This window comes from Thunnus maccoyii, chromosome 14, assembly GCF_910596095.1.
Source record: "Thunnus maccoyii chromosome 14, fThuMac1.1, whole genome shotgun sequence".
In the NCBI taxonomy this organism is placed as follows: Eukaryota; Metazoa; Chordata; class Actinopteri; order Scombriformes; family Scombridae; genus Thunnus; species Thunnus maccoyii.
The window spans coordinates 10,232,116-10,257,038 of record NC_056546.1 but is presented as its reverse complement, the minus strand read 5'-3'; the positions used below and the strand labels follow the sequence as shown (position 1 = coordinate 10,257,038).

The 24,923-nt window shown below is 42.7% G+C and overlaps 1 protein-coding gene across 1 annotated transcript in view; it reads right to left on the bottom strand.

The window, feature by feature from the left end:
- lrpprc (leucine-rich pentatricopeptide repeat containing) overlaps positions 1-24,923 on the bottom strand; it is a 64,034-nt gene that overhangs the window by 31,929 nt on the left and 7,182 nt on the right. The window contains exons 12-23 of the mRNA XM_042433887.1: positions 19,324-19,442; positions 19,136-19,226; positions 17,843-17,912; positions 15,576-15,603; positions 14,845-14,902; positions 13,746-13,852; positions 9,979-10,056; positions 9,629-9,703; positions 9,143-9,256; positions 8,914-9,044; positions 8,509-8,594; positions 3,569-3,776 (exon numbers count right to left, since the gene is read on the bottom strand). Coding sequence (XP_042289821.1) covers positions 3,569-3,776; positions 8,509-8,594; positions 8,914-9,044; positions 9,143-9,256; positions 9,629-9,703; positions 9,979-10,056; positions 13,746-13,852; positions 14,845-14,902; positions 15,576-15,603; positions 17,843-17,912; positions 19,136-19,226; positions 19,324-19,442 — 1,165 coding nt within the window. The remainder of the gene's footprint in view (positions 1-3,568; positions 3,777-8,508; positions 8,595-8,913; positions 9,045-9,142; positions 9,257-9,628; positions 9,704-9,978; positions 10,057-13,745; positions 13,853-14,844; positions 14,903-15,575; positions 15,604-17,842; positions 17,913-19,135; positions 19,227-19,323; positions 19,443-24,923) is intronic.

The following is a 24,923-nucleotide window of genomic DNA, read 5'->3' as shown; positions in this document are numbered from 1 at the left end:
AGACAAGGAAGCTCATTTTGTCTCATCTCACTCCCCCTCTTTTTTCCCTCCATCTCTGTCCCCTTCTTTTGTTCGTAGAAGATCGGCAGGCCTGTTATCAAGCCACTGTCCTCGCGTGGGGGGAGGACGAGGTGTCTGTGTCTCGAAACGCAAATGAGACTGTGATCATGACACCACTAGCCCGCTGTTACATGTGTTGAAGGATGGCATTTACTAATGTTCACGCCAATAGCCACACAGGTGAGTGCTTACATGATGTAGGCACCCAAAACCTAAGTGTGTGTGTGTGTGTTATGGTCTTAAAGCTGCATTAATTGATTATATTGGACACTCAAAGGCAGTCAAACAAGCTGAAAACACAACACGTCACATATTATCTCCTTATAAAGATGATAACATGTTAGCCAACAGTTGTCTCCAGTATTTACACATTCAGCAGACATGTAGCACAATTAGCATTCATGAAGTCCCTCTGGCCTCCAGGTGAATGAAAGTCCAATATTCAATCTCCCTGTAGCTCTGGTCTGGTCCCAACTAACTCCTGAGGGAAATAGCTTCCTCTTTAACTGCTAAATGCTCCACTGCTTTCACCAGCTAGTTGTGAAATTTGTTGCTCTGCCACTTTGTGTTGGGCAGGTAATGTGCTGTGGGTTTATCAGAGCTTTCTAGCTGAAAACAGAAGTGGGAGAAAAAAGGTTTCTGAGGGTAAAAGTTTACATGCTGCAAAACCAAAACAAGCTAAAAGAGGCTAAAAAATGCTCCATAGACCTGTCAAATCAAATGATAATTATTCGAGGATTCTTCTCTATGAGTGACACCTGTCATATTACACATAGTTCTTACATAAACAATACTTTTTATTGTAACACTGAAACCACAAGATGTTAGTTAATGGAGCTGTGTTGAGCTTCAATTAGGAATCTAGTGTCTTTCAACATCTTTCTCTTCATTGTTCATCTCTCTTCTGATCATCTTCCCATCAATTCACTTCATTTATCTCTGGCTGCTTCCATTTATCTACTGAGGATTTCCATTTCTCTTCTAACCTCCTTTTAGTTCACTGTTTCTCTTTTGTAACAGTGCATATCAGAAGTGGGATGCTCCCCTCTTATTTTAGGCCTCACTTAAGCACTGTGTACACACAATACAAGACAGTAGAAGAGTCAAAAGTGAATGAGGTATTTTTTTCTCTGAGCCACTCATATCCTGTCAGCTCTCTAACCCCCTTTCAACTCCTCTTCATATTCTATCACCGCCGTTTTCTGTCTTATCATACATGTCCTGCCAGCTCTTCATTTTGTTGGACTCATTAGCATTTCCTGTCGCTAATCACTTTCATAAGGATGTGGCAATCTGTGCTAGCTGCCAGATACCGCACTAGCAGGTTAGCACACACAATACTGAGCGGATGGGCATGAAGGCTAACGGGGCGGCGCATATGATGGGCTGTCAAGGGCTAATCTGCCGGAGAAGTGTTCATTAAGTCATTAGCACTGACGCAGCGATGAGACGGGTGCAGGCGGGAGTGATGCCTGCTTTGTCCTCTTTTATCGCCGCGCTCCGTCCCTCCTCCTCCCGACTGTCTGTTTGTCCGCTGACTGACGGAATGAAGAGGTGGAGACGAAAGGGAAGAAAATAAAAGATAAGAAGAGGAGAAGAGACCGAGGAGATAGATTCAATTGGAGCGCGAGAGTCAAGTGTCGTAGTACTCAAACCTTCCTTTTTACGCATCTTTACAAGTGATACATTTATAAAAACTCCTAATTTCAAAAAGCCTGTTAAAACTAACAGCTTCATGATGAAACTAAGAGTATTTAACAATAACATTTCTCTGGTTATTATGTTGATGCCAATGAAAACTAAAGCCAATGAAAAAAAAAAGTATCCACTGTGTGACACTGATGAATAGCTACAGTGTCATGAACACGATTAGTTTCATTCTGTGAAGGGGCAAAATTGTAGTTACAATGCTCGGCTTTCATACAGAAAGCATTATTAACCTGTTGTTATTCATCTATCTATTTTCAAGGCTATTCTGTGCCTGAAACTGATGTTTTAGAGTAAAGATGAGCCATTCAGGCGTTATCTCCCTCCTGCAGGGACGGATCCACTGAAATAAAAGTTAGTAAAGACAGAAAACGTGAAGAACTTAAATATGTTGCTGGTGTTTATTGTTTTGTTGAAGCGAATCACTCTATACCCCAGTTTCGACTATGTTCGGGTGAATTGGACCACTGTGTTAAACTAATTTTACCTGCGCATTTGTTCTACCTTTGATTTAGTGACTATTTCCAAGCCTTGACAAAAAGCCAGCTGAAAACACACAAATGTACCAATAACAGAACAGAACTAGCCTGTTCATTAGAGTGTGTTCACTGCAGTATCATTTGGAGGAAGTACAACTGGCGTTTGATTTGTGAGCAGGGCTGTGGTAAGCTGGTGTGTGTGTGTGTGTGTGTGTGTGTGTGTGTGTGTGTTTGTGTTTTGGCTGCTGTTGATGACCCAGGAGTAAATTAGCCTGCTAATCTCACAGAGGCAGTGATTAACGAGTGAACCTGGAAACTGTTTGTGCCAGAGACCAGACTTACAGCAAAACAAACAGCGGCAGGGGAGCGCCGGGTTTGTGTGAACGTCTGAGCGTGTGTGTGTGCGCGTGTACACGAGCTTCGTGTGCAAAGGTCTACCTCTACAGCAGCATGTGCACTAGAGGTAAACAGTGTGTACGAAAGCATGTGCAGGGTGTGTGTGTGTGTGTGTGTAGTGGCGGGCCCCTAACGGCGCACTGCATGGCTGTGGTAAATCCAGCAATTAGTGCTCTGTACATAATTAACATGCTAATGAGTTGATCTACTTAAAAGCTGCTCTGACAAATAGAACACACACACACACACGATGAATAACACACATACTCAATAGAGTTGAGGGGTGGGGCAATACCAGTGACCCTGCAGCCAGTGTTTGGCAACGTTGATTTGCATTTTTGCGTTATGAGAAGAAGCATCGATGGTCATCTCTCATCTCACCCCACACACACACACACACACACACACACACACACACACACCTTGGAGTATAGCAATGGGTGTTTCAGGAGATCAGGGGCGGGGGCTCATGGGAGAGGTTGCAGCTGGTGAATCCTCAAACAAACAAAGCCTGGCTCTAACGCCGCGTACACACACACAGGAACACGAACACACACACACACACACACACACACACATAAATGAGCAATTTTCAAATCCTCTCTCTGTCTGAATCGCTGACCCGGAAAGTAACCCCAGCTATGATCATAGAGAGGGATGAGTGACTCATTGAGACACACATACATACACACACCTGGCAACTGGATTTGGCAGATGAAGACACAAATCTGAAAACAAAGTGAGCTTGTTGCCTGGTTAGTGGACAACTTCAGCCATAGAAAAGGAAATGCGCCAAAATGGAAATGAATGCCTTAACGTTAAATCTGTGTCCACATGGCCAAAGCGCATACGTCTGTCTGTGTGTGTGTATGGTTGTATAAATCTGTGATTTTGTGATTTATACACATGAACAGAGGTTGTTTTACCTGTCCAGGTATGCAGTAATCAGGGGTGAGCAGAGGTTGGCGGTGGGTTTGGCCAGTCCGAGGGTGAAGATGGTGTCCTGCAGCCGTTTGACTGTGGGGGCGCCGCCTTTGGCCACTACGGCGTTGAGCGTGTGGAAGAGCATGGTGATGTGGTTGTCATTCATCACCACCTCCTTCTCCTTCATCTCCTTCAGGATGTCCACCGCCTCTGTAAAAGGAAGAAAAAGAGAGAAACTGTTAACGTGAAGAAATGTTTCAGCAACTCTCAACATGTGTGGTGCTTTGGTGAGGTGCGCAACGTGAGATTTAGCCTCTCGATCGAAAGATGAAGTGTGATTTCCAGGTAAAGACAAAAGGACAAATGAAAAGCACAAAAGCCAAGGAGAAAGAGAGATGATGCAGAGAGATGAGGAGAGAGAAAGCGAGATGTGGGCAGAGCTTGGCTGAGAGAAGAGTAGGGTGTGTGAATATGATAAAAGGCCCCTTTAGCTAATTCCATGTGGGGAAAACAAACCCATATTAAAACAGCATTTTGCACCCAGCGGGGATGCAAATCCAACCCCGTATAATGCCAACTCTGCGCTAATTGCTACTTGCGGTTTTCTAAACGAGACTACAATTACCGGACCCCTACAATGGAGGCCGGCTTTTTGCCGTGGCCATGTGGAAAGCACTTGGGGGGCTAAATTATAGGTATGTGACGACAAGGGCCCGTCGTGGCCCCAGTGAGACCCTGGTAAGCGGGCTGAGGGGTGGATCAGTTTGGTCAAGTCCAGCCGGTAATGGAGGGCTTTCTACCGGGCCACGCACCCATCTGGCCAGCACTAGGGGCTAAATGGTGAACAGGGAGTGTGTGTGTATCAGGGTAAGGTAATTAAGATGCGTTTACTGTCTATTTAGACAGCTGCTAATGGGCTGACAGCGATACAGCCGCTCTCCACCACAGATACTAATCTATACTGCATGACCAAGAGGAAGGGAGGAGATGGAGATGTGCAGAGACACAGAATATATTTGAATAATGTGTATAGCATTGAGCCAATCCTCCCAACTGCAGGGGAATATTGGCAAGTTGCTTAAAATTCACTCAACAAACATCCTCGCTCCTTACGTTGGTGAGAGTCACAGCAAACACAAAAGCAGAAAAGCAAAGAAAGTTTAAGTAAATGCAGGTGCGATGATACGAACACCTATGTGACTGTTAATATACCAAACTCCTTGAACAAGAGAGTCACTCTCTACTGGGAACACACGTTCAGACTCAATCACACACACACACACACACACATTGCGGGCTGAGGGACAGGGCCACTGGTGAGTGCTTTGGCATCCTAATTTCAGTCTGTCTCTCCATCTCTCCACCTCTCTGTGCCAGTTGTTATGGCGATGGGAACCAAAGGCTGTCACAGATTTAATGGGACAGGGGAAAATAGAGGATGGAAGGGTGGAGTAGGGGTGACTGGCAATGCAGGAGACACTGCTAAACAGGGAGGGGAGGGGCGGTGGGGGGGTTAAAGGGAGGAGAATAACAGGGGATGAAGCTTTACAGGGGAATAAGTTTGGTTAGTTGGTTGGATGAGGGCTTAACAAGAGCAGTGAAGTTAATGGGTTTACTGCCTCTAGTGTGATGATGTATTATACTTTTATGGAAATATAAATTTTTAAATATAAAAACAATAATTGCAAAGAGCTGCATCATCAGAGTGGTGGATATGCGGAGAGCCAGTAGCTCCAGCATCACTGTTCCTGTACTATGATGACGCTGTAATGAAGGTACAGTGACGAACAGTGCTTCAAACTAACTGTTTGACAGAAATGTGCTGAAAATTGTACAATAAAAATTAACATTTAACATAAAACTACTGAAATAACAGCCTGAATCAAAGTCGCAGGGATAAACAATTTCATCACAGATGGTGGTATCAACAATTGCCCTATAATGACCTGACATGTTGTCAAGCCCGTACTGTCTGTTTATCAGTTCAGATGTAACTTAATCTCGCTATCTGACTCTCTGTCTCTGTCCGTGCCCCCCCCCCCTCCCTCCGATCTATCCATCCCTCTCTCCATCACTCTCTGACAGACCCGCTAATCACTGAGACCAATGGCTTGGAGTTGATCTGCCCAAATGGAGCTACACTAGCTAACATCCCTCCGTCCACCATCCAAACCCCCCCTCCCCCACCCCTGTTCTCCCTCCATCCCTCCCTTTATCCGTCCGTTTAGCCAGTATGCATATCCATCAGCTCAGCCAAGCATCGTGGCCAGCAAAGTGAGCCAGACCACACACACACACCGAGAGATGGAGAGGCAGACAGGCCAGGTAAACAAACATCACACAGCCCAATGGTTCATCTAATGCTCCATGACTCGACTGCAAGTGATGTCTCTTTCCCAAAACACACACACAGCACCGAAGATGAGTCCAGGACGATCTAAAGCCAGAACAAGTTGTGTTTACCAAAGTGGGAGGATGGACAGATGGAGGCAGAGGGGCAAGGGCAGGTCAAAGAGACGCCTCTTGATAGAAGAGAGGTGTATGTACAGTTCAAGTATGTTTTGAAGAGGATTATAGGTGTGTAAATACTTGCTATTTTTGCGTTCTTGGGTGCTAAAATGCAAGAACATATATTTTTGCTGTTTGTGAGACTGGATTACGCCGTAAAGTAGTTTTATTGTGCTGCTAGAATGTGGAGGAATCTGCAAATAAGTTCAGATCGAAGCATGTTTTTGACAGCGTATAGCCGTGCACAACGTGTAACGTGTACAACGTGCAATGTGTATAACGTGTTTAATGTGTACATCGAGATAGCGGGTAATAACGTGCGTGTGTGTGTGTGTTACAGTTTGGAATACAACATAAAGTCAGTAATGGACCAGGCTTTATGTGACATCAAATAAATATTCATTCAATGTTCTCCCTGCCTCCTGTAGACTTGTGAGTACGTGTTTCGTGAGAAAAGTCGATTTAACTCAGTGGAACACGAGTCAAAACTCAGATACTTTGTAGATTAAGTGGCCTAGGAACTTGGAACGGACACTATACAAGTGTTTTATTTTATTTTGTGTGTTTATTTTTTTCAATGAGGAATACTGGATTTTGGTTAAACTGACACAAATTAATCTATTTTGATTATCTTTGTGGTATGAATGGAAGCAATGACTTAACAGATACAAATATGTTCATTTAAAAAAGGAAATGAAGGGATTTCATATAAAGCTGATGTGGGGTGGGTGACAGGATAAGAAACTGAGTCAGCATTTACAGTCGCCACTTATGGGTGCATGACATTATATTCTGATCATAGTTTTGTACTGATGCACTGTTTTGTGCTGCTGCTTTGTTGTGTATATTTTTTAAAAATTAGCTACATGGAGAATTAAGTTGAACTTGATACAAATGTCAGTATTACCATGATGTAATGCTTGATAGGTGTGTGTATGTTTCCTGTATGTGTGTGCAAGATTACTGTGTGGGTATATACGTATATACGTTTATATTTACTAACATGAAAGAAACAGTATATTAGTTTGATGTTTTTTGGATCACAGTTACTGTTTCTGTACCATATTCTTCTTTCTGGGGATAAAGCACAAATGAGGAGCTGGATGGTTAGACAGATGTCTGGACAGATGTGAAGGAAAGATTAAAGGACCATGATGGAGATTAAGAGTGAGCAGCAGACGTAAATTAATTGGTTGGTAAGAGAGGAAGTAATCATAAAGAACTGTAAAAGAGCAAAGAGGGAAGGAAAGTGACACAAGGATCAAGTCGGAGGGATGAAGTGAGGAAAAAACAAAGTTGCCTGGCGAGGTGGGATGGGAGGCTTTGAAACAAGGGCATTAACAACAAAGCCATTAGAGAGGGTTAGAAATAAAGCAAGATGCCAGGAGACATGATCTTCAGCTGGGCCTGGTGTGTGCTACGAGCCAGGCAACCCAACGTCTGGGTGGGGACAGGCTAACATCAAGGTTAGCCATGTGTGCTAATGTGGATGACAAGCGTCCCCTCCATATGCACACTCTGGCTAATGGCAAACGCGTTAGCACTGCCTATACACACCCCTACACACACACACACACACACACACACACACACACAGACGGACACACCAACTGTCGTGCCCACCAAATGCCTTTTGCTTGAATTCACATGCAAATTTGCATGTAGCTCTGTGTGTGTGTGTGTGTGTGTGTGTGTGAAATTCTCAAGCACTTCGGCGGACATGATCTGCCATTAGCATCAAGGCGGATTTCAATAATTCTGGAAAAATACACACAGTCCTGTAATTTTCCCCCTCTCTCATTTCTCACTGACACGGATGTGTGTGTGTTTTGGGGGGGGGGGTGGGGGGGGGGGGTGAGAGAATGACACGAGACAGAGTGGGGAAGAGAGGGTCAGATTGAGAGACAGAGACAAAGACAGAGAGAGAGCGAGCGAGGGGAGGAGAGGAGAGGCGAGGACAGACAAGGGAAACATTTTGCCTGTCATTGTGTGCAAAAAGCAGAGCGGCTAAACTGATGGTAATTGGGTCTCCAATGGGCTGAAGGAAACCCACCGTAGCATTCTGAAAATGGCCAGCTAATGTGGTTTGAGGGAGGGAGAAAGACAGATTGTGACAGAGTTGGTGACACACACACATACACACAAGCTCAACCACACACATTCACATCTGTAAGTTCAAGCCTGATCTGCTCTGATACAGCTAACTGTCAAAGAAAAAGCAGCGTGGAACTTAGTGCTGATGGGATTAGTCAGTTAATCAATTAGCCTGTCGATTGAAAAGTAAAAACGACAATTTTAATAATCGATTAATCATTCTGAGTCATTTATCAAGCAAAAGTGTCACTGAATATATTTGGGTTTTGGAGTGTTGAAGTTACTTTGGCTCTAAGAAACTGAACACTGAACCGTTAGTTGCAGTTACAGAGGAACTTACCCTCCACTTTGTCATTCTTGGAGAGGGTCTTGACCAGTGCGAGGTATTTAGTGGCATCCAGCGCCACAGACGAGTCCTTACGACTCCTAGAGACAGAGAGGGCAGGAGGAAGTTTAGATTAATATATTCCACAAACAGTAATGCAACTCATCTACTGTACTTTCTCCTGCTGGACTTCAGTCTGATGCTGGGACCAGGTGGTGAGTGAAGAGAAGGAAACAAGAGAGGAAGAGTGGAGAGTTTCCTGTCTTTTAGCCAGTCAACAGAGTGGCTGGACCCTGCATTAATGTCTCCCCTAATACCACTCAAGTTAAACTTTAATGGCCTGATACAGGTCGCAGCGCTGCCTTGTGTGTGTGTACAGTGTTTATGTGTGTGTGTGTGTGTGTGTCCTCCTCCACTCACATTTCCCTCTTCAGGCTGAGCGCCTCCTCCACATTGTCGTGGCGACAGCACAGGTTGATGAGGGTAGCGTAGCCGCCAGCTGTCATCTCGTCCTCATGCTGCTGCTTCAGCTCAAGGGCGCGCTGCAGGTTCTGATCAGACGACAAAGCTCTTTACTAGACACACAGACGACTTAATGCAAGGAAATTAAAAGGTTTTAGGAGACTTAAGTTCTCCAAAAGTATCCTACCTCCTCAGCACAGAGAGTCTGGATGGTTTGTTTGAGTACAGCGCCGAATGGTTTGTTGTCCGCTTTCAGTTCGGCCAGTTTCTTCTCAAGCGCTAACGCTGTATTGCCAGTTCCCTGATGGACACAAAGAGGTGATAAACACATGTGCATGATCATAAACAGACATACATAAACAACCTCATGTGTACATATGCATGGACTCAAAAAACATGGCCTGCATTCACAGAAGAGTCCGGTTTTAAAGTGAAATTACCTACAGATGAAAAATGCAATATTCTTACAAAATGACATACATTAAAGGGATTTATGGAATAAATTGTGGTGGTCTAATAATTCCTTAAGCAATGATATCTCCTAAATTTAATAGATCTTCTATATTTCATAAATAGTCAAAGGCAAAGTTTATTTTCCCAACAGGTATACATAAGCATTAAAAATGTATTATGTTCATCATTTTGTGTCCATTTTTCACACTGTCCTACTTACAGTGGCACGGGGACCAGCTGCTGCAGGACCATTGGACAACAATGGGTCTTTTGGGTCCACCAAGGCATGCACATCCTGTCACACACACACACACACACACACAGTTAAAATTTGAGATAACATATACTGTACATCATAAGAGCAACTACCATAACAGTACAAAGAACATAAGTAGCAGAAATACATTTGGTCAAATTGTGGTTTTGGCTGTTGAGTTTGTCAGCTCCACGAATGCTTTTCTCAAGTGACTTGTAATATTCATCACCAATAATACTCCATTGAGAAAATTTGAACTACATCTAGCATTAACAGAGCTCAGGTAAGGACATTGAATTTGTCTGGTTCTGTACCTTGATGAGCTCTGGGACGTGGTAGGCCTCCAGAAGGTTCCTGATGCCTCTGTAGATGTTTCCTGAAATAATTATGTTCTACAAAAGAAGAAACAAGTGTAAGAAAATCAACATCAGCAAAACACTGATCAACTTTTAGCACAACAAGAGTTGAACCTGTTGAATTTTGTGTTAAAGGTCAAAGGTAAAGATAAAGTTTAAATCGTAGATGAACATAATGAACACAAAGTAGAAATAAGATTATGTTTTTAACAACCTTAAGAAAAATGTATCACTGCCATTTGCTGAAAATAAAGTTGCATTGAGGTGCTGTTGGAAATTTCAACTAGAACGGATACAAACGACCAATAAAAGAGGTCAATTTCACTCAGGAAGTAAGACTTTCCCTTTGGCATGAATTTGTCTGAGTTGTCCAAGTCATGCTGTATTTCAGCAGCATTTTCTGATTATCGTGTTAGACATGCAAGCTCCTATGAACAGGATTGTATTTCGATATCATTTCACAATGAAAATGCCATCAGACGCATAGAGGACGTGTTGAGATCCAATCGCCTTGCATTATACTTAAGAATCGTTCTGCAAGGTTTTGCCAACAGCAGCAGAGGGCCGTTAAGAAAAACAACGCCAAATTAGCCATGACTGAGTGAGTATGTGGTGGGAGGGTGGTGGTACACGAAGATATTCAAAGTCATCATATTTTGGACAGAAAATCGACTTAATTATTGATTAAGTCTGTTGAGGAGACAAAGTGTTGAGACAGAGGCAACAATCTCAGAGACAGTTCTTCACCTGGACAAATAAACCTAAAACTTTCTGAATAACAGATACTACTAGAGGTATGGGAGGAAAAAGGGGGTGAACTGACCCTTTAAATGGACCTGTAGGACAGAGGCCCAGGTTTATCTGAGCAGCTAAAAGGTTTACCTCTGCAGCTCCAGTCCCAGAACACAATTAAAAAGCTGAAATTTATTTTAGTGCATAATGAGGCTTATCGTGGACTTTCGGCTAATTAAAAATAAAAATGTTCTGACGGCGCTGATGGAGCTCAGGTTTCATCCATAAGGGCTGCTTTGTGACAAACAATTCCACCATATAAACCTGGAGTCAGTGTGTAACAGCTGACCTGTCGGATGTGTAGCACAGAACATTAATTACAGAACATTAATTACTGTTAGATCCTGACCAAAGCTACCGCTGCTATGCAACCTGCATAAACGTGCACATCGCTCTCTCCATTTAAAGATGGACTTATTGTTTCTGCTGTTGTGTGATGCTGCAGGTATTTAATAAACCCAAAGGAAAGAATCTGATGCAGCCAGATGTGGACAGCAAACAGAACATCAGTACTGATGTTTCTGCAAAATCCTGGTTTACATTCAGTGTATTCACCTGAACGACGTTATTGTAAGATTCATACATTCATTCATACATTAATCTAACATGTTTCAGATCTGTCTGCCTGGTAATATTTCTAAGACAGACAGCAGATTCCCCCAGGAGCTGATTTTTTTCTCCTCAATATTCAGAGTTAAACTGACTCCAAAAACTCTCCAGATGTGCATCATTCACAGAAAACCTGCTGCGTCTCGTTTGTGTTCATGTTAAGCAACAGTGAAAAGCAGCTGTCAGCTCGGTGCCGCCAAAGCTTTGGGTCCATCCTGTAGGTCCTGAGGGCTGCCACTGCCTCAGCCCTGAATGTTTTGAGTATAGCTCCACATATTTCTGCTCCTCAAAACTGGTATTTGGATATAACAGAGCAGAACTTAATGTGGAGCGTCTGCACATACCAAATCGCATACAGGCCATGGATGTATTATAAGATCATTTAAATTATTTTAACAGTGAGTGGAGAGATTTCTGTAGCAGTCTGGAGTGTTTCAGGCTTTTCTCCACATTTCAGCACAGAGATCAGTCCATAATGAGAATTGCAGAGAGCACAAAAGCGTCAGTCTTCACCAACATCTTTACTTATTGTATAAAAAAGGTGATGAATCTAATATAGATAATTATAGACATCTTGCCATTATGAATACTGACTATAAAATATTTGCTAAGATAATCATGAATAGACTTAATGATATATTAGAGGTAATTATAGATAAAGAAAAAAAAACGTGTGCAATTAAAGGACGGGTAATGAGGGACAACCTTAGCATGTTAAGAGAAATCTTGCACAAAACTGAAGAAACAAAAGGTTTTTTATATTATTGGTCCTGATAAAAAAAAAAAAAAAAGCATTTGACTACATTGCCGGAGATTATCTGTGGGCTGTGATGAAAGCATACAGCTTTATTCACATGGTAAGATGTTTGTATTTAACGTCAAGTGTTCGTGTAAATGTCAATGGGTTTTTAACTGAGTCTTCTGAAGTGGAGAGAGTTGTGAAGCATGGCTGTCCTTTGAGTGCGGCTCTTTATACTTTAGCCATCAGCCCCCCTAATCAAACAAATTAACAATGACGGTCGTATCGCTGGAACTGCTATTGCTTACGCTGAGAGATAGATGTTTTAACTAATCATTAATTGTATATAAAAATGCATCTGGAGCAAAACTAAATCAGGACAAAACAGAAGCAGTTTGGATCCAGGAGGAGAGTGACAGACAAAACATTAATATTCTAGTCAAACGAGCGTCCCGGTGTGTTGCAGTACAGCGTGTAGGCCACTCTGTGACTATAAATTATATGCCTTGTTAACAGCAGATCAGCTGCACAGATCTGAGTGCAACACACACCGCCGCACACACAGTTATTTGTTACTGTATATCATTCGTTTCCCACCCGTACTGCTTTCATTTTTCACGCGGTTCGGTTGAGTTACGCGTCTTTCGGCGCTTTCATGGCACAGAATAGACGTATAATTAGTAATTAGACGCATGTCTCAATTCATATCAGTGTTTTATAAAAAGTTTCAGCGTAATATTTTCATGACCTTATGATAATAACGAGTGCTTCACTAAAAGCATGGCCCTGTGTGGGAAACACCCTCCCTCAAACACATCAGATATTATAAGAACAGCTGATTTCAGGCTCACTGGGTCAAGGAAAATGTCCAGAGGCACTGGGCATAATCACTGCTCCTCCTCGTGGATATATAAAGCATTGCAACTGGTTTCTACACATGGTGCTTATGGGCGAGTCGGGGCGGCGTTCACTATGTCATCGGGGGGGGCCGGGGGGCTCATTACAGCCAAGGACCCAGCAGGGATCTGCCACAGATCTGGACGGGCCCTGTCACGGATCAGCCGGCAGTTCTAGGCGGTTGCATCTGTATCTCCAAAACTTCAATTTTGCAGTCTTTCCACAACATCCTGATTAATATGACACCGGGGATACTCTTTTATGTGAAGATGATTTCTGCAGATGCATGTCAGAATTAGCCCTACACTGAACTATATAAAAAAAAAAGTGATATTTTTACACCATTTTGGGACTTTTCAGTGACTCATACAGATTCTACTTTGGGCCAAGAAATCATTCTATTGAACTCCAAACAGCCAGTTAAGACGTGACCTTTAATCAAAAAGTGTAAAACATGAATTAATCTCCAGCAACATGTCTGGATGTCTCAACTCAGACCTTCAGAAATGGAGCACAGGGAGGAGGTCGTGTGTGAGCCTGATGACACACAGCAAATCATCTCAGATCATCAGTGTGTGTAAGCCGGTTTAAAGCGGGAAGGTTATGAATGAACTGGATATATAGTATATCAGTGCAGGAATGTCGGGTGTGTGTGTGTGTTTGTAACCTCATCAGTGAGTCTGTGTACCTGAGTCTGTAGTTGATTTAAGTATTTCCGCAGTTTGTCTTCCTGAGCCTGCACCTCCTTTTCTGGCATGCTGTCGATCAGATTGTACAGGAAGAAGGATGCTGTGTCTGGATGGGGATGAAAACACACACACACACACACACACACACACACACACAGAGTGAACAGTTGTCTTGGGAATAAATTTCATTTGCCACCGTGTCAGTCACTGCATCCATTTGTGCATTTATACAATTTTTCTCTAACCTCTGCAGAGTGTGTGTTTGTGTGTTTCTGCTGACAGAGGCTGCTTTCGGGCTCGAGTGTGAGTGAATGTACGACGGCTGGCAGTGACAGCCTCCCCCGACTTCAACTCTCACACACACACACACACACACACACACACACACAGGCTCACAAATGTCGTCTAACGGGATGTGACATGGATAACAGTCTCCATCGCTCCCACCAGCACACACACCACTTTCAGCGCTGGGGACTCTCCGTGACACACACGCTGACACGGAGCGACATTAACGCTACACACACACACACACACATATACACTGCCTTACCAGAGACGCTGCCCAGCAGTGACACATGCACACAAACACACATTCATACACTTGAACTACTCAGCGCTGTGTCAGCAGCCAGGCTCTATTTCCTGCGACGGAGAGAGCAGGTCTTTCACTCACACGCCGACACACACACACACACACACCTGGACATAAACACACACACAAGCTTCATGACGAGAAGTGGGCCGGTCAGCAGTCTACTGCTACTGAGACTGAAGGTATACACAAACACATAGATACACACACACAAACACTCACACACACTGGACATTTTTATGTCATCTGAATTAGAGTTGCGAGGTCACTGCAAAGCAAATATACACACACACCACATGCATCAAAATGCCTACTACACATTTGTCAAGCTGCCAGACTGATATGTGATAGACGATACATATATACAGACGCCCGGACCCTCCCTCTATCTCTATCCCTTTCTCACCTACACACGCACAAACAAAACACACATCTCGCAAACAAAACACTCTCAGATATGAATGTCCTAACTTCTCAGTGAGTGTGTATAAATATGTTCTTACCAGCAGGCTTGGAGTTTTCTTTGGAGAAGCGCTTGTCTTTGTACAAGAGCTCAGTAATCTGTAACAAAAACAGGAATTTAAAATTAAACACAAGCACAAAAACACAGACTGCGGGATTTTACTTCAAAACATCACAGTTGATCCTACACCGCAGACAGGGTTAGCGGTTCAAGTGCCCTACAGGCAATCCAGCCCTAAATATTTGTTTTATATTAACCCTTGCGTCATTCAACTTTCTTTCTTTTTTTTTCTTTTAATCTCTGAACTACTATATTTTGCGTTTTTAGATTGTTTTTTTTAATGTATCTGAATTAATTTTTTGTGTGTCTTTCTGTTTTCAAACCAGCTTGCCTTCAATTCTTTATTTATATGTTCACTGTGGCGTGAAGAGATTTGGATAAAAGGCAGCAGATGGCATTTGTCATATTGTATATTGTTACTAAATGTAACTCTGGATGTAGCAGATGGTGAGTAAATTGCTTATTAAAGCTATGTTGCTGTAAGGAAAAATGCATCATATTAACAACTGAATCTAACACCTCCAACACTAAAAGCAGCATTTTAGAGTTTAAACTTGTCTGGTATCAAAAAGTTATTTAATTTTCTGGATTTTTATTTCCTTGACTGTGAAATAATTTTCACCTATTAAACTATTTTTCAAATTTAGAGACCCTGTTTGTATGTATATCATCCTCCACAGACAGACAAACACGGACATATTCAGGTCTTACCTTAACCATGCTCTCCACATCAGCAGACCTGCAGGGGGCAGTAGAGGACAAGACATGAGCTCCCAGTCCACATGCACCACCGGCGGGTCAACATGTCAGGGTTAATGTGTGATTTGCTCACAAGCGAGCGTACGTTTTGCTTTTAGGTCACAAAACATGAAAAGACATCTACATTTCTCTAATAGAAGCACCTGCACAGCACACACTGTTCCACCTGAAGAGTTTCTCATGTCTTTCTCTGCTGCTTCTTCAAACGCAAGAAAACTCAAGCCCTCGCAACTCTGTGCCTCGCTCTCGTTCCTCCTCTTTTCCTTGATATTTTTCTCATGAATGATCTCTCTTTATTATCGATTTCTTGTATTGTTGTCAGCTGAAATTCAATCTGTATATTTGCTGCAGATATAAGCATCAGGTAGACAAATGATGTGGATATTGTTTTTAAATTTCAAAGAATATAATTAGGATATTTTTAATCAGTATCTATAGGATTTTTCATCTTTTTTTCACAATTTGGAGCATCCACTTCCCTCTTGCCTATATATTATAAGTTTCCTGATATGAAAATATTTGAGATGAATGAGAATTTGGATAAATTAAGTTTGCTCATTTTTCTGACAGCAAGCTTTACGTTTGCCATGTCTGAACACAAGTAACCATAACACTGTCACGTTACCATAGTTACTGAATTGATAGTGTAGTACAATACAATAAGGCAAGACAGAGAGACAGAGTTTGACACTCTCAATCCCACAGTACAAGAGAGATGAGACAGCACTACAAAAGCCTGCGAAACCACAGAAGACACACACACACACACATTCACACACACACACACGGGCTAAATGATGACAACGTGTGACATTTCTGGCGTTGTCAGCTAGTTGGTAGAGAAGATGAGAGGAGAGGAGGGGAGGGGGGGGGGGGGGGGGGGGGGATAAGAGAGGAGAGGAGAAGAGAGAAGAGGTCTTTAATGATTAAATTATCCCCTGACCTTGTCTTTGACAGGGGCAGGTCCCGCATTGCGGTGACACAGCGCTTGCGCACACACATACATACACACACACTCCCCAAGTGACAAGCCCAATTATGACCCTGTCAGGCAACCTAACAGTCAGAAAATTGTGTAGGTGTGTGTGTGTGTGTGTGTGTGTGCGTGTGTGTTAATGCAATGAGAGCAAAGCAACTGTAGGAGAGGAAGAGTGGATTCAGGCAAAAAAAAAAGACTAATAAAAAAATGAGTAGATAATTAATGTCTAAAATATGTAAACAAAAACATGCACAGACACACACAATATCAGAAGATATGGAAATGTCCGCACAAAAAAAAAAGCTTTCTTATAACTGCTGTCAGTGTCCGTTTTCCTCTTGAACATTATACTATATGCTACATACATCTCTAAACATGACAAGAAAATGAAATAAAACAGAGGTTTCACTCTTTTTATATTATTTTTCACATGTCCACAAACTTAAAAAGTATAAACTATGATGCCAAGGAAAAGAATATTGAGTGGTTATTTTAAAATGACATGTTGCAGAAACATCATCTTTATTTTATTCATTATGCTTGATAAACTATCAGCGTCCCTTGGCTGAATGGAGAGCTCAAAGTTAAGCTCAACTGAGCGTATTTTAGCTTTTTAGTGGGAGAAATAACTTTGGTCCCTGCAGACAAGTCAGCACTTTTCTCTTTGACTCACCTCCAGCCTCACTCAGGGGCCGGAGTGTTTTTGTGTGGGTGTGTAGTGTTAAACTGTAAATATTCATAAACACCCATTCAACAAAAGCCCACGGGTCAGACCCTGGTCCTAAGGCTGATTCTATATGTGTGTGTGTGTGTGTGTGTGTGTGTGTGTGTGTGTGTGAGAGAGACAGAGAGAGAGAGAGTGTGTGAGATCAGTAGAGGGGTCTGGGTATGAGGGGCAGTGGTGGGCATCTACTAATTTACATATCTCCCACGGTGCTTTGGGGCGAGAGCTGAGGGATGATGGCCTCCATATGCATGAGGCAGCCGTGTGTGTGTGTGTGTGCACGTGTTAAGAGATGGAGTGTTTTTCCCCGCAGCTGCCCACACACACAGACGCTGTAGATGGTGTGATAGGCTGCACATGTCATATTCATAGCATATGCCACAGTGACCTCCATAGTGCTACAGGCCTCCCTAAAACGCTAGTCAGGAGTCATGAGGCAAAATATGGAGAAATATGGAATTTCAAATGATGGAGAACACACTCGGAGACAAACGCACAACAGGCTAATTGACTCACCTTCTGAAGCCCAGGATGAGGCTGCCGCGGAAAATAATAAGGTCCAACGAGGGGAAGGACGAATCTGACACTGGAAAAAAAGAGAGAAGACATTCAGACAAGTGATGCAAAGGAAGGGAAGACAGAAAAGGAAGGAACAACTTAATGTAAATTGATTGCTGTGATTATATGTGGAATATAATGTCGCTGTTAAACAAAAACATTTAACTTGTGTTTAGCAGTTTTTCAGCAAAGTCCTGCCTCAAACTCACTAAGTTACTTCATTTCATTCTGGGAGCTTCACTTTATAACTTCATGCTCCTAATGCTAGAACATACTGAGTATAATGCCTTGCTCAAAAGGACCTCAAATGGTAGTTTTGAGGCAGATAACAGCATGTTTTATTCACCTCCCACATCCTCACTTTCTCAGCCTGGATTCAAACTGGTAACCAGCCAGTCAAATGCCTGTTTTTTTTTAACCAGCAAACCAAAACCAAAGAAAAATAAAGTCCTTCCTGTAAGATTTCCAGGGCTGCAACTAACGATTATTTACATCTGTCAGATATTCCATAAATGTTTTTTTAATATTCGATCATTTAGACTATAAACTGTGAGAAAAAGTGAAGAATTCCCATCTAAAGTTCCCAGTGATCATATCTTTTAATAGATTCATATGTGTGAATAAAAGTTCAAATTAGATAAGTATTCAATTAACAACGATATAACAAAAGATAAAAGGATACACGTTTTGGTGTTTTTCCTTGATAAACCTTTTGTAGGAAACTTTTTGGGGGTGCAGATGTGTTTATTGCAATATTGGAGAGTGAGAAGAAATATATGAAATGTTGAAAAACACTGAAAAAAAAAACTTTCTTCATGTGACGGGGGGAAAAAAAATCCATCGGACACACTCTGAAATACATAAAAAAGGATGCAGAGCGATTTATGTGAAAACGAGTGGTGGATGTTTGAGACTAAAAGAAGATGAAAGACAGAAACAGGAAGAATCATCCATTATTTAACAGCCTCCTCTATCCCGTCCCTCTGCCGGTTGAGGCGCCTCTCGTTCTTGCTCTTTACATATTCACACAGACTAATTTCTTAAAAGGCCTGATGAGCACAGAGGAGTAAGTAGGCAAACGCATGAGAGTGTGTGTGTATGTGTGTGTTAACGCTGGGCCAATTAGCCCGCAGGCGAAGCAGCAATTTTTATGATGACGGGTGCTTAAGATGCAGTGGAGCTTCTTCTTTGGAATATATGTGTGTGTGTGTGTGTGTGTGTGTGTGTGTGTGTGAGGATATGCAGGCTTACATCGGGTGTAGAGTTCGGCCAGGTTGCCGACAGCCACCGAGCGAATCTCTGAAGACAAGAAGCCCTCCGACTCCGGAGAGACGCCTGCATCCTGAGCGGAGAAAAATCACCTTTATGTCAGCAAAAACTTTTTAATGCACACTGGCAACACACACACACACACACACACACACAGACTTCAGCGTTACCGTGAGGGCCTTGCGAGCTGCCTCCATGCTGGGGAAGACAGGGAGGATGTAGTTGGATAAAGTCTCGACATCAGGTGTCACCCCGAGCTCCTGCATGCCCCTCACCACCTCCACCACACCTACAACACATACACACACAGAAAAGTAATTAACATCAACTTGTGTTTGTGTAGTGACAGAGATAAAATAATATTTGTGATAATGTCATTTGCATCAACAGCCAAAAAAACAAAATATGAGATTGGAGCTGCGACTAACAATCACTTTTGTTATTGATTAATTTGGCCATTTTTTGGTCCAATTATTGATGACAAAATTCTTGTCATGAGTTCCCAGAATCCAGGAGAAAAGCTGCAAATCCTCACACTAGAGAAAATGGGATGATTATTATTTTTTGCTTGATAGATAACAAGAAACTATTCAATCATCAAAATTGTTGATCTGTTTTTTCGTCAGTTGACTAATCAAACAATCAACTAATTGATACAGCGCTATATTTCATGTAGTCTGTGTGTCCTCGAGATAAGAAAAGTTGGAAATTAGATAAATTTGTGTTTCTATAGTGACGGAAATCTGGATAATTAGTTAGAACAAAAGTAAAGACACACAAGTATGACAATATTTTAATTTATGTGCAGTTTTTTTTTTTTTGCAGAAGTTTAGGAAACCGGCCTGGGCAAACATTTTTGTTTTTGTTTAATATAAATCACTTGCTGCACTTTTACAGACACACACACTTTCCTCCACTCACTCTCATGTACAAGCCTGGAGCTGTGTAAGCACTGTTAAAATATGGGTCTAAGAAATGAGCTGGCGCATACTTTCTCTCACCCCTGCAGTTAAATCGCAGGGCACCCACACACACACCCTCACTCTCACACACACACGCACAGTGTATCAACAAAATGCTAATGGATGACACCCGTTCTACCTTGGACTGGTGGATACGTGTACATAAACACGCACTCAGCCTGGAGTGGACTCTCGCCACCATCGCCCTGCTCTCCAGCAGCGCCACGAGGTCCTGCCCCAGGGAAGGAGGCCAAAACAGCCGCATGCATATGGAACAGCCACTCACACACACACTCTCAATATGCCCGCAAGTGTCTGTGTGTTTTGTGAGTGTGTGTGTGTGCACACATATGGAGGAGGCACTGCAGCACTTTGCATATGCCTGAGAGCGTGCCTGCGAAGGACACGGGCCTAAATGAGCGCATGTCCGGGTGCATGTGTGTGTGTTCATTCTTAGTGTGTGTTGCTATGTGGTTTTATGACAGAAATATCAATGCATCTATATGCTATATATGACTGCATCCAGTGTACCAATACACCTTGTTCCCATGCGGACTTCAGCAAACTACCCTAAAGTGCTTCTTTGAGTTGACACACCTCGAGATTGTATGTGTGTGTTTACTCTCCACTCAGGCTTTATAAAACACACACACACACACACACAGCTCTGTGTTTCTGCATCCTCTTGGGACGTATGTGTTCACCTGGCAGTCTCTCTCTTTAGCTGAATAAAAGATGAGTACCGGGCTTTTATACCCCATTAAAACCTGCGGCTGGGGCTGCATTATCCCAGGTAGGGGCTACCTGAACCACTCCATCCATCCAGCCTTCCCCCTCTGTCCATATCACTCATTCATCTGCCCCTCTCACTATCCATCTACCCTGCTTTCAAGAAAAAGTAAATAGGCGATCTTCTTCTTTCTTCTCAATGGAGGATCCATCCGTTCTGCGGTCTGCCCGTCCATTCTTACCCCCTAATCGCTTTCATCTAGCCTTTTTTTATGAAAGAAGAGGAGGAGAACCTGCTTTCCTCCTGAATAATCCATAATCAATTTCACGGTGAGCCAGACAGACAGAAAACAAGTGAATGGAGAGCCGGAGGTATAAATGCATACGCCGGACCTTCTCTCTCTCGCACTTTCTGGCTTCCGCATGTGAGCTTTCATGATCATCAGCACTTTTCGGTTGTCTAACAAGCATTTTTTTGTGTGTGTTTTTTTTGCAAGTCAAGTCTGTGACCGAGAGCTTTTAACCCTTTGAACAACATGATGCTTTTTTGCTTGGTTTTCGCTCCCTTTATGTACAACTTACAGCAAATCACTACATGTAATAGCTAAGCAGGCCATGTATGATATTTTCACAATAGCTTAGGCTACTCGGTTTGCCTGTAAGTGGTACTTTACATGTTCTACAGCTAGTTTTACACAATTTAAAATTATTTAACACATCGCAAATATCTGTATATGAAAAAACAGAGGCGATATGTTGATGAGACATTCTGAACCCTGAAGAAAAGGTCTATAAATGATGATTATGAGGCAAGATCTGCAGTTATATGATTTCTAGGCAGATTTATGAATGTTTATCCTCGATGACCATCACTGGAAGGGTAAGTTGCACCAGTTCCTGCTGTATATGTATGGTCTTGCTTGAATCAGTTATGACGATTAGGAAAAAGTGTGATTTTTGGTGGAAATGTACCACAGCTTCTTTTAATGACTGCTAAGTAACTCCTTATATCCATTCTGCAAAAAACTATCTGTAAATTAAGCATATGAATTAATTGAACAAACTAAATCTAAGGTGTACTGACAGTCAGCTCATCTCTCAAAACCTAAAAAGTGGAGAACTTGTCCAAAAAGAGTCATGAATAAATAAGAAAAACATTGAAGAGTATAATAAAATACAAAATGATATGTGATATTATGTGGTTTTCCTTCTAGGTTTTCTATCTTTCCGCTCAATAATCAACCCTCTCTGCTTTCATCCCTTGTCTGAACAACTTAAATAAATATTCGGCACAGAGGAGAACTGAGAAGAGTAGAAGCCTCTCCAGGTTGGTCAGCATAAAGGCTGACATAAATCCAGGCAAGAAGTATCAAAGTAGTGAGTTAAGCATGGCAGTGGTCACAAGATATCATCATCAGATTCATGTCTGCAGGTTAGCTGTCACAGACGAGAAGTGAGGACGGAGGAAAGAGAGGAAAAGAGGAGTGGAGTGAACCGGTCGCTGTCATCTCCTCCCGTCCTTGGACACGAGTACCTGTCACTTCCCCTTTTCTTTCTCCTCCAACACCATCTGTCTCTCCATCTCTATCTGTGTCCATGACTCTCTAAAGGTAGACTTTGTTTGCTGCGAGGCAGAGACGGGTGTTCTGATTGAAAGCAAAGGGAGCACAAACACATTTCAATTTAATGAGGCAAGAAAAGCTGCAATTTCACCCTCATTCGCTTCAGTTTCCCCCCTTTTTTTTTTTTTTTTAATCGAGGTGATGCTTGGCTCTCGTCCCACCGATCGACTCAGCCGATACTAGAATAGAGTTCATAGAGGACTGCGTTACAGATCGCTGCGGCGGTGCTTCTTTAATGCAGCCCACTCTGTTTGACAGGTAAAGCTGCATTAAAGAAAGAGTGAAAGGGTAGAAAGAGGTCACATAAATAGAGTCAGGTGTGGGAGGGCAGTCAGGAAGGAAAGCAGACCGGACAAGGGAGCCTTTACAGCTCTCATCACCCAAAAACACACAAGACCAGAAACATTCCCTTCCTCTGAAGTCTCCCCTCCCTCTCCTGTCTCTTGCTCCACCGTGTCAGAAGTAATAAGAGTGCGCTGCGTCGCGAGGACTGACAAGCGGTGACTAGCTGGCGGCAGGTGGGAAGTACGGCCTGGCATATGCTTCCGCTAAACCCGCCAAATCCACACCTCATCAAAATGCAAAGGGATTTTTTTTTTCTCCCCCTCCTCCCCCTCCCCTAGTTGCTCCCCTCCAATACCACGGCTCCGGCCTCTCTGCCCGCTAGTGACACCTGTGGACAAAAAGTGACACGGCGCTTAATATTTCATGGGCGGTGCACAGTGGGGCGCGTAATCCAAAGTGAATTCCCTCAGAGCGCTTGCATTTACATGAAATCAAGTCACTCCGCATCAGTCACATCACCTGCACTGCCCCCCCAAAAGGCCCCCCCACCCTTCACAAATGCAGACGCACACACACACACCTCCTGCAGCCAATGAGTGTGTGAGAGAGCAGGAGGGAGAGAGAGAGAGAGAGAGAGGGGGGAAAAAAAAAAAAGAGAGAGGCTGAATCATTCATGAGGGTTAAGGCTAACACCAGCGGAAACGAGCAAGTGTGTGAGCAAAAGAGAAGTTTCTCCACTTTCCTTCCCTCTGTTCTTCCTTCTTTCCGCACCGTGATAACTAAATGGATGCCGTCTGATGTGTTCGTGTGGCTTTGGGAATGTGTGCGTCTACGTGTGTGTGTGTGGTTGTGTGTGTGTGTGTGGTTGTGCATGTTTAAACCCATGTCTAGTCATCTTTCTTCTTCTTAATGCCAAGCCAGGCGCAGAGGCATCTCACCGTTCAAAATGAGAATCTGTCTCGACCGCATGGTGAAGCCAATCTGCAACCGTCGCCACACTGGTCTAACCAGTTTCTCCTTGCTGCCAGCTCAAATGCTGTCAATTAGCTGACAGGGGAAAAATACATCATTTATTAATCGCTCTAAAAAACCCCAAAGAGAGAGCCAGAACTCAGCATAAATAAAGCACTTAAAAGCCGCATTTGGAGGAAAAAAAAAACAAAAAAAACAAAAACGCGTTTGACAGGGTACATTAGCTAATGAGTTGTGAATTCTGACAAGTCTCTAAATGCCGGCTATCTGTCACTGAGACGATCCCCCCCCCCCCCCATATCCTCCGAGCTCATCGTTGACAAAAACAAGAGAAAGAAAATAACTATTTCCTTCAGCAGAGACAGCAAACTGGGAACAAAATGATTCCCCAAAACTGCACCTGCTGAGCCATTAAACTGTCTTAATTGGCAGATAGAGAAGAGGAACTTTAAGACATCAATACCGAGTGTCCAATGAAAGTAAAGAGCTCCGCGGTAATGAATGCAGATTCAACACAGGATGAGCTGTTAATTCCCTGACCTGTACATAAATTGGTCATTATCAAAAAGCTACAACTAAATGATTTGTAAATGCTCTGAAGTTGTGTCGTGTGTTCTGACGTCTCTCACATCCTTGAACAAAATGAATCTCCTCCTGCACTTTGTCTTACATTATCACCAATGCTCCCTATTATTTTACCTAGTAATATTAGCTATTCTTTAAAGAAACAAAATTAAATTTCTTCTTATACTGGTTCAGTTTGTGTGTAAGTGAATTCTGTTTTTATATTCTTTAAAAGGACAGACTAAAATTAAAAATATGCCTCCTATTAACAGCTAGACAGGCAGAGATATTGAGGTTTATCAAGTGTGGTGTAAAGTAAAAGGTTGCTACACAGCTCATTTAGGGAAGCAGGGTTTAAGACGGATCTTTAGTGGAAAAGGAGTATAGGACTGAGAAACAGGTTTGATTCTATACAGGATTTGAGGGAAGCCAATGGAGCAAAAATGACCTCTGATCCTTCTGCCTCAGGCCTTAATGTGCATCCATGTATGAGCTCATCTATGTGCAAGGGAGGTGCTTCAGGCTACTGAGCCCCCCCCCCAGTGACCCCAACAAGAAGTTTAGGTTCACCCTGCCATTGATTGATCACTCAGAAAATATTCTGAAGACACGCAAACAGGAGGCTTTAAAAGTGAG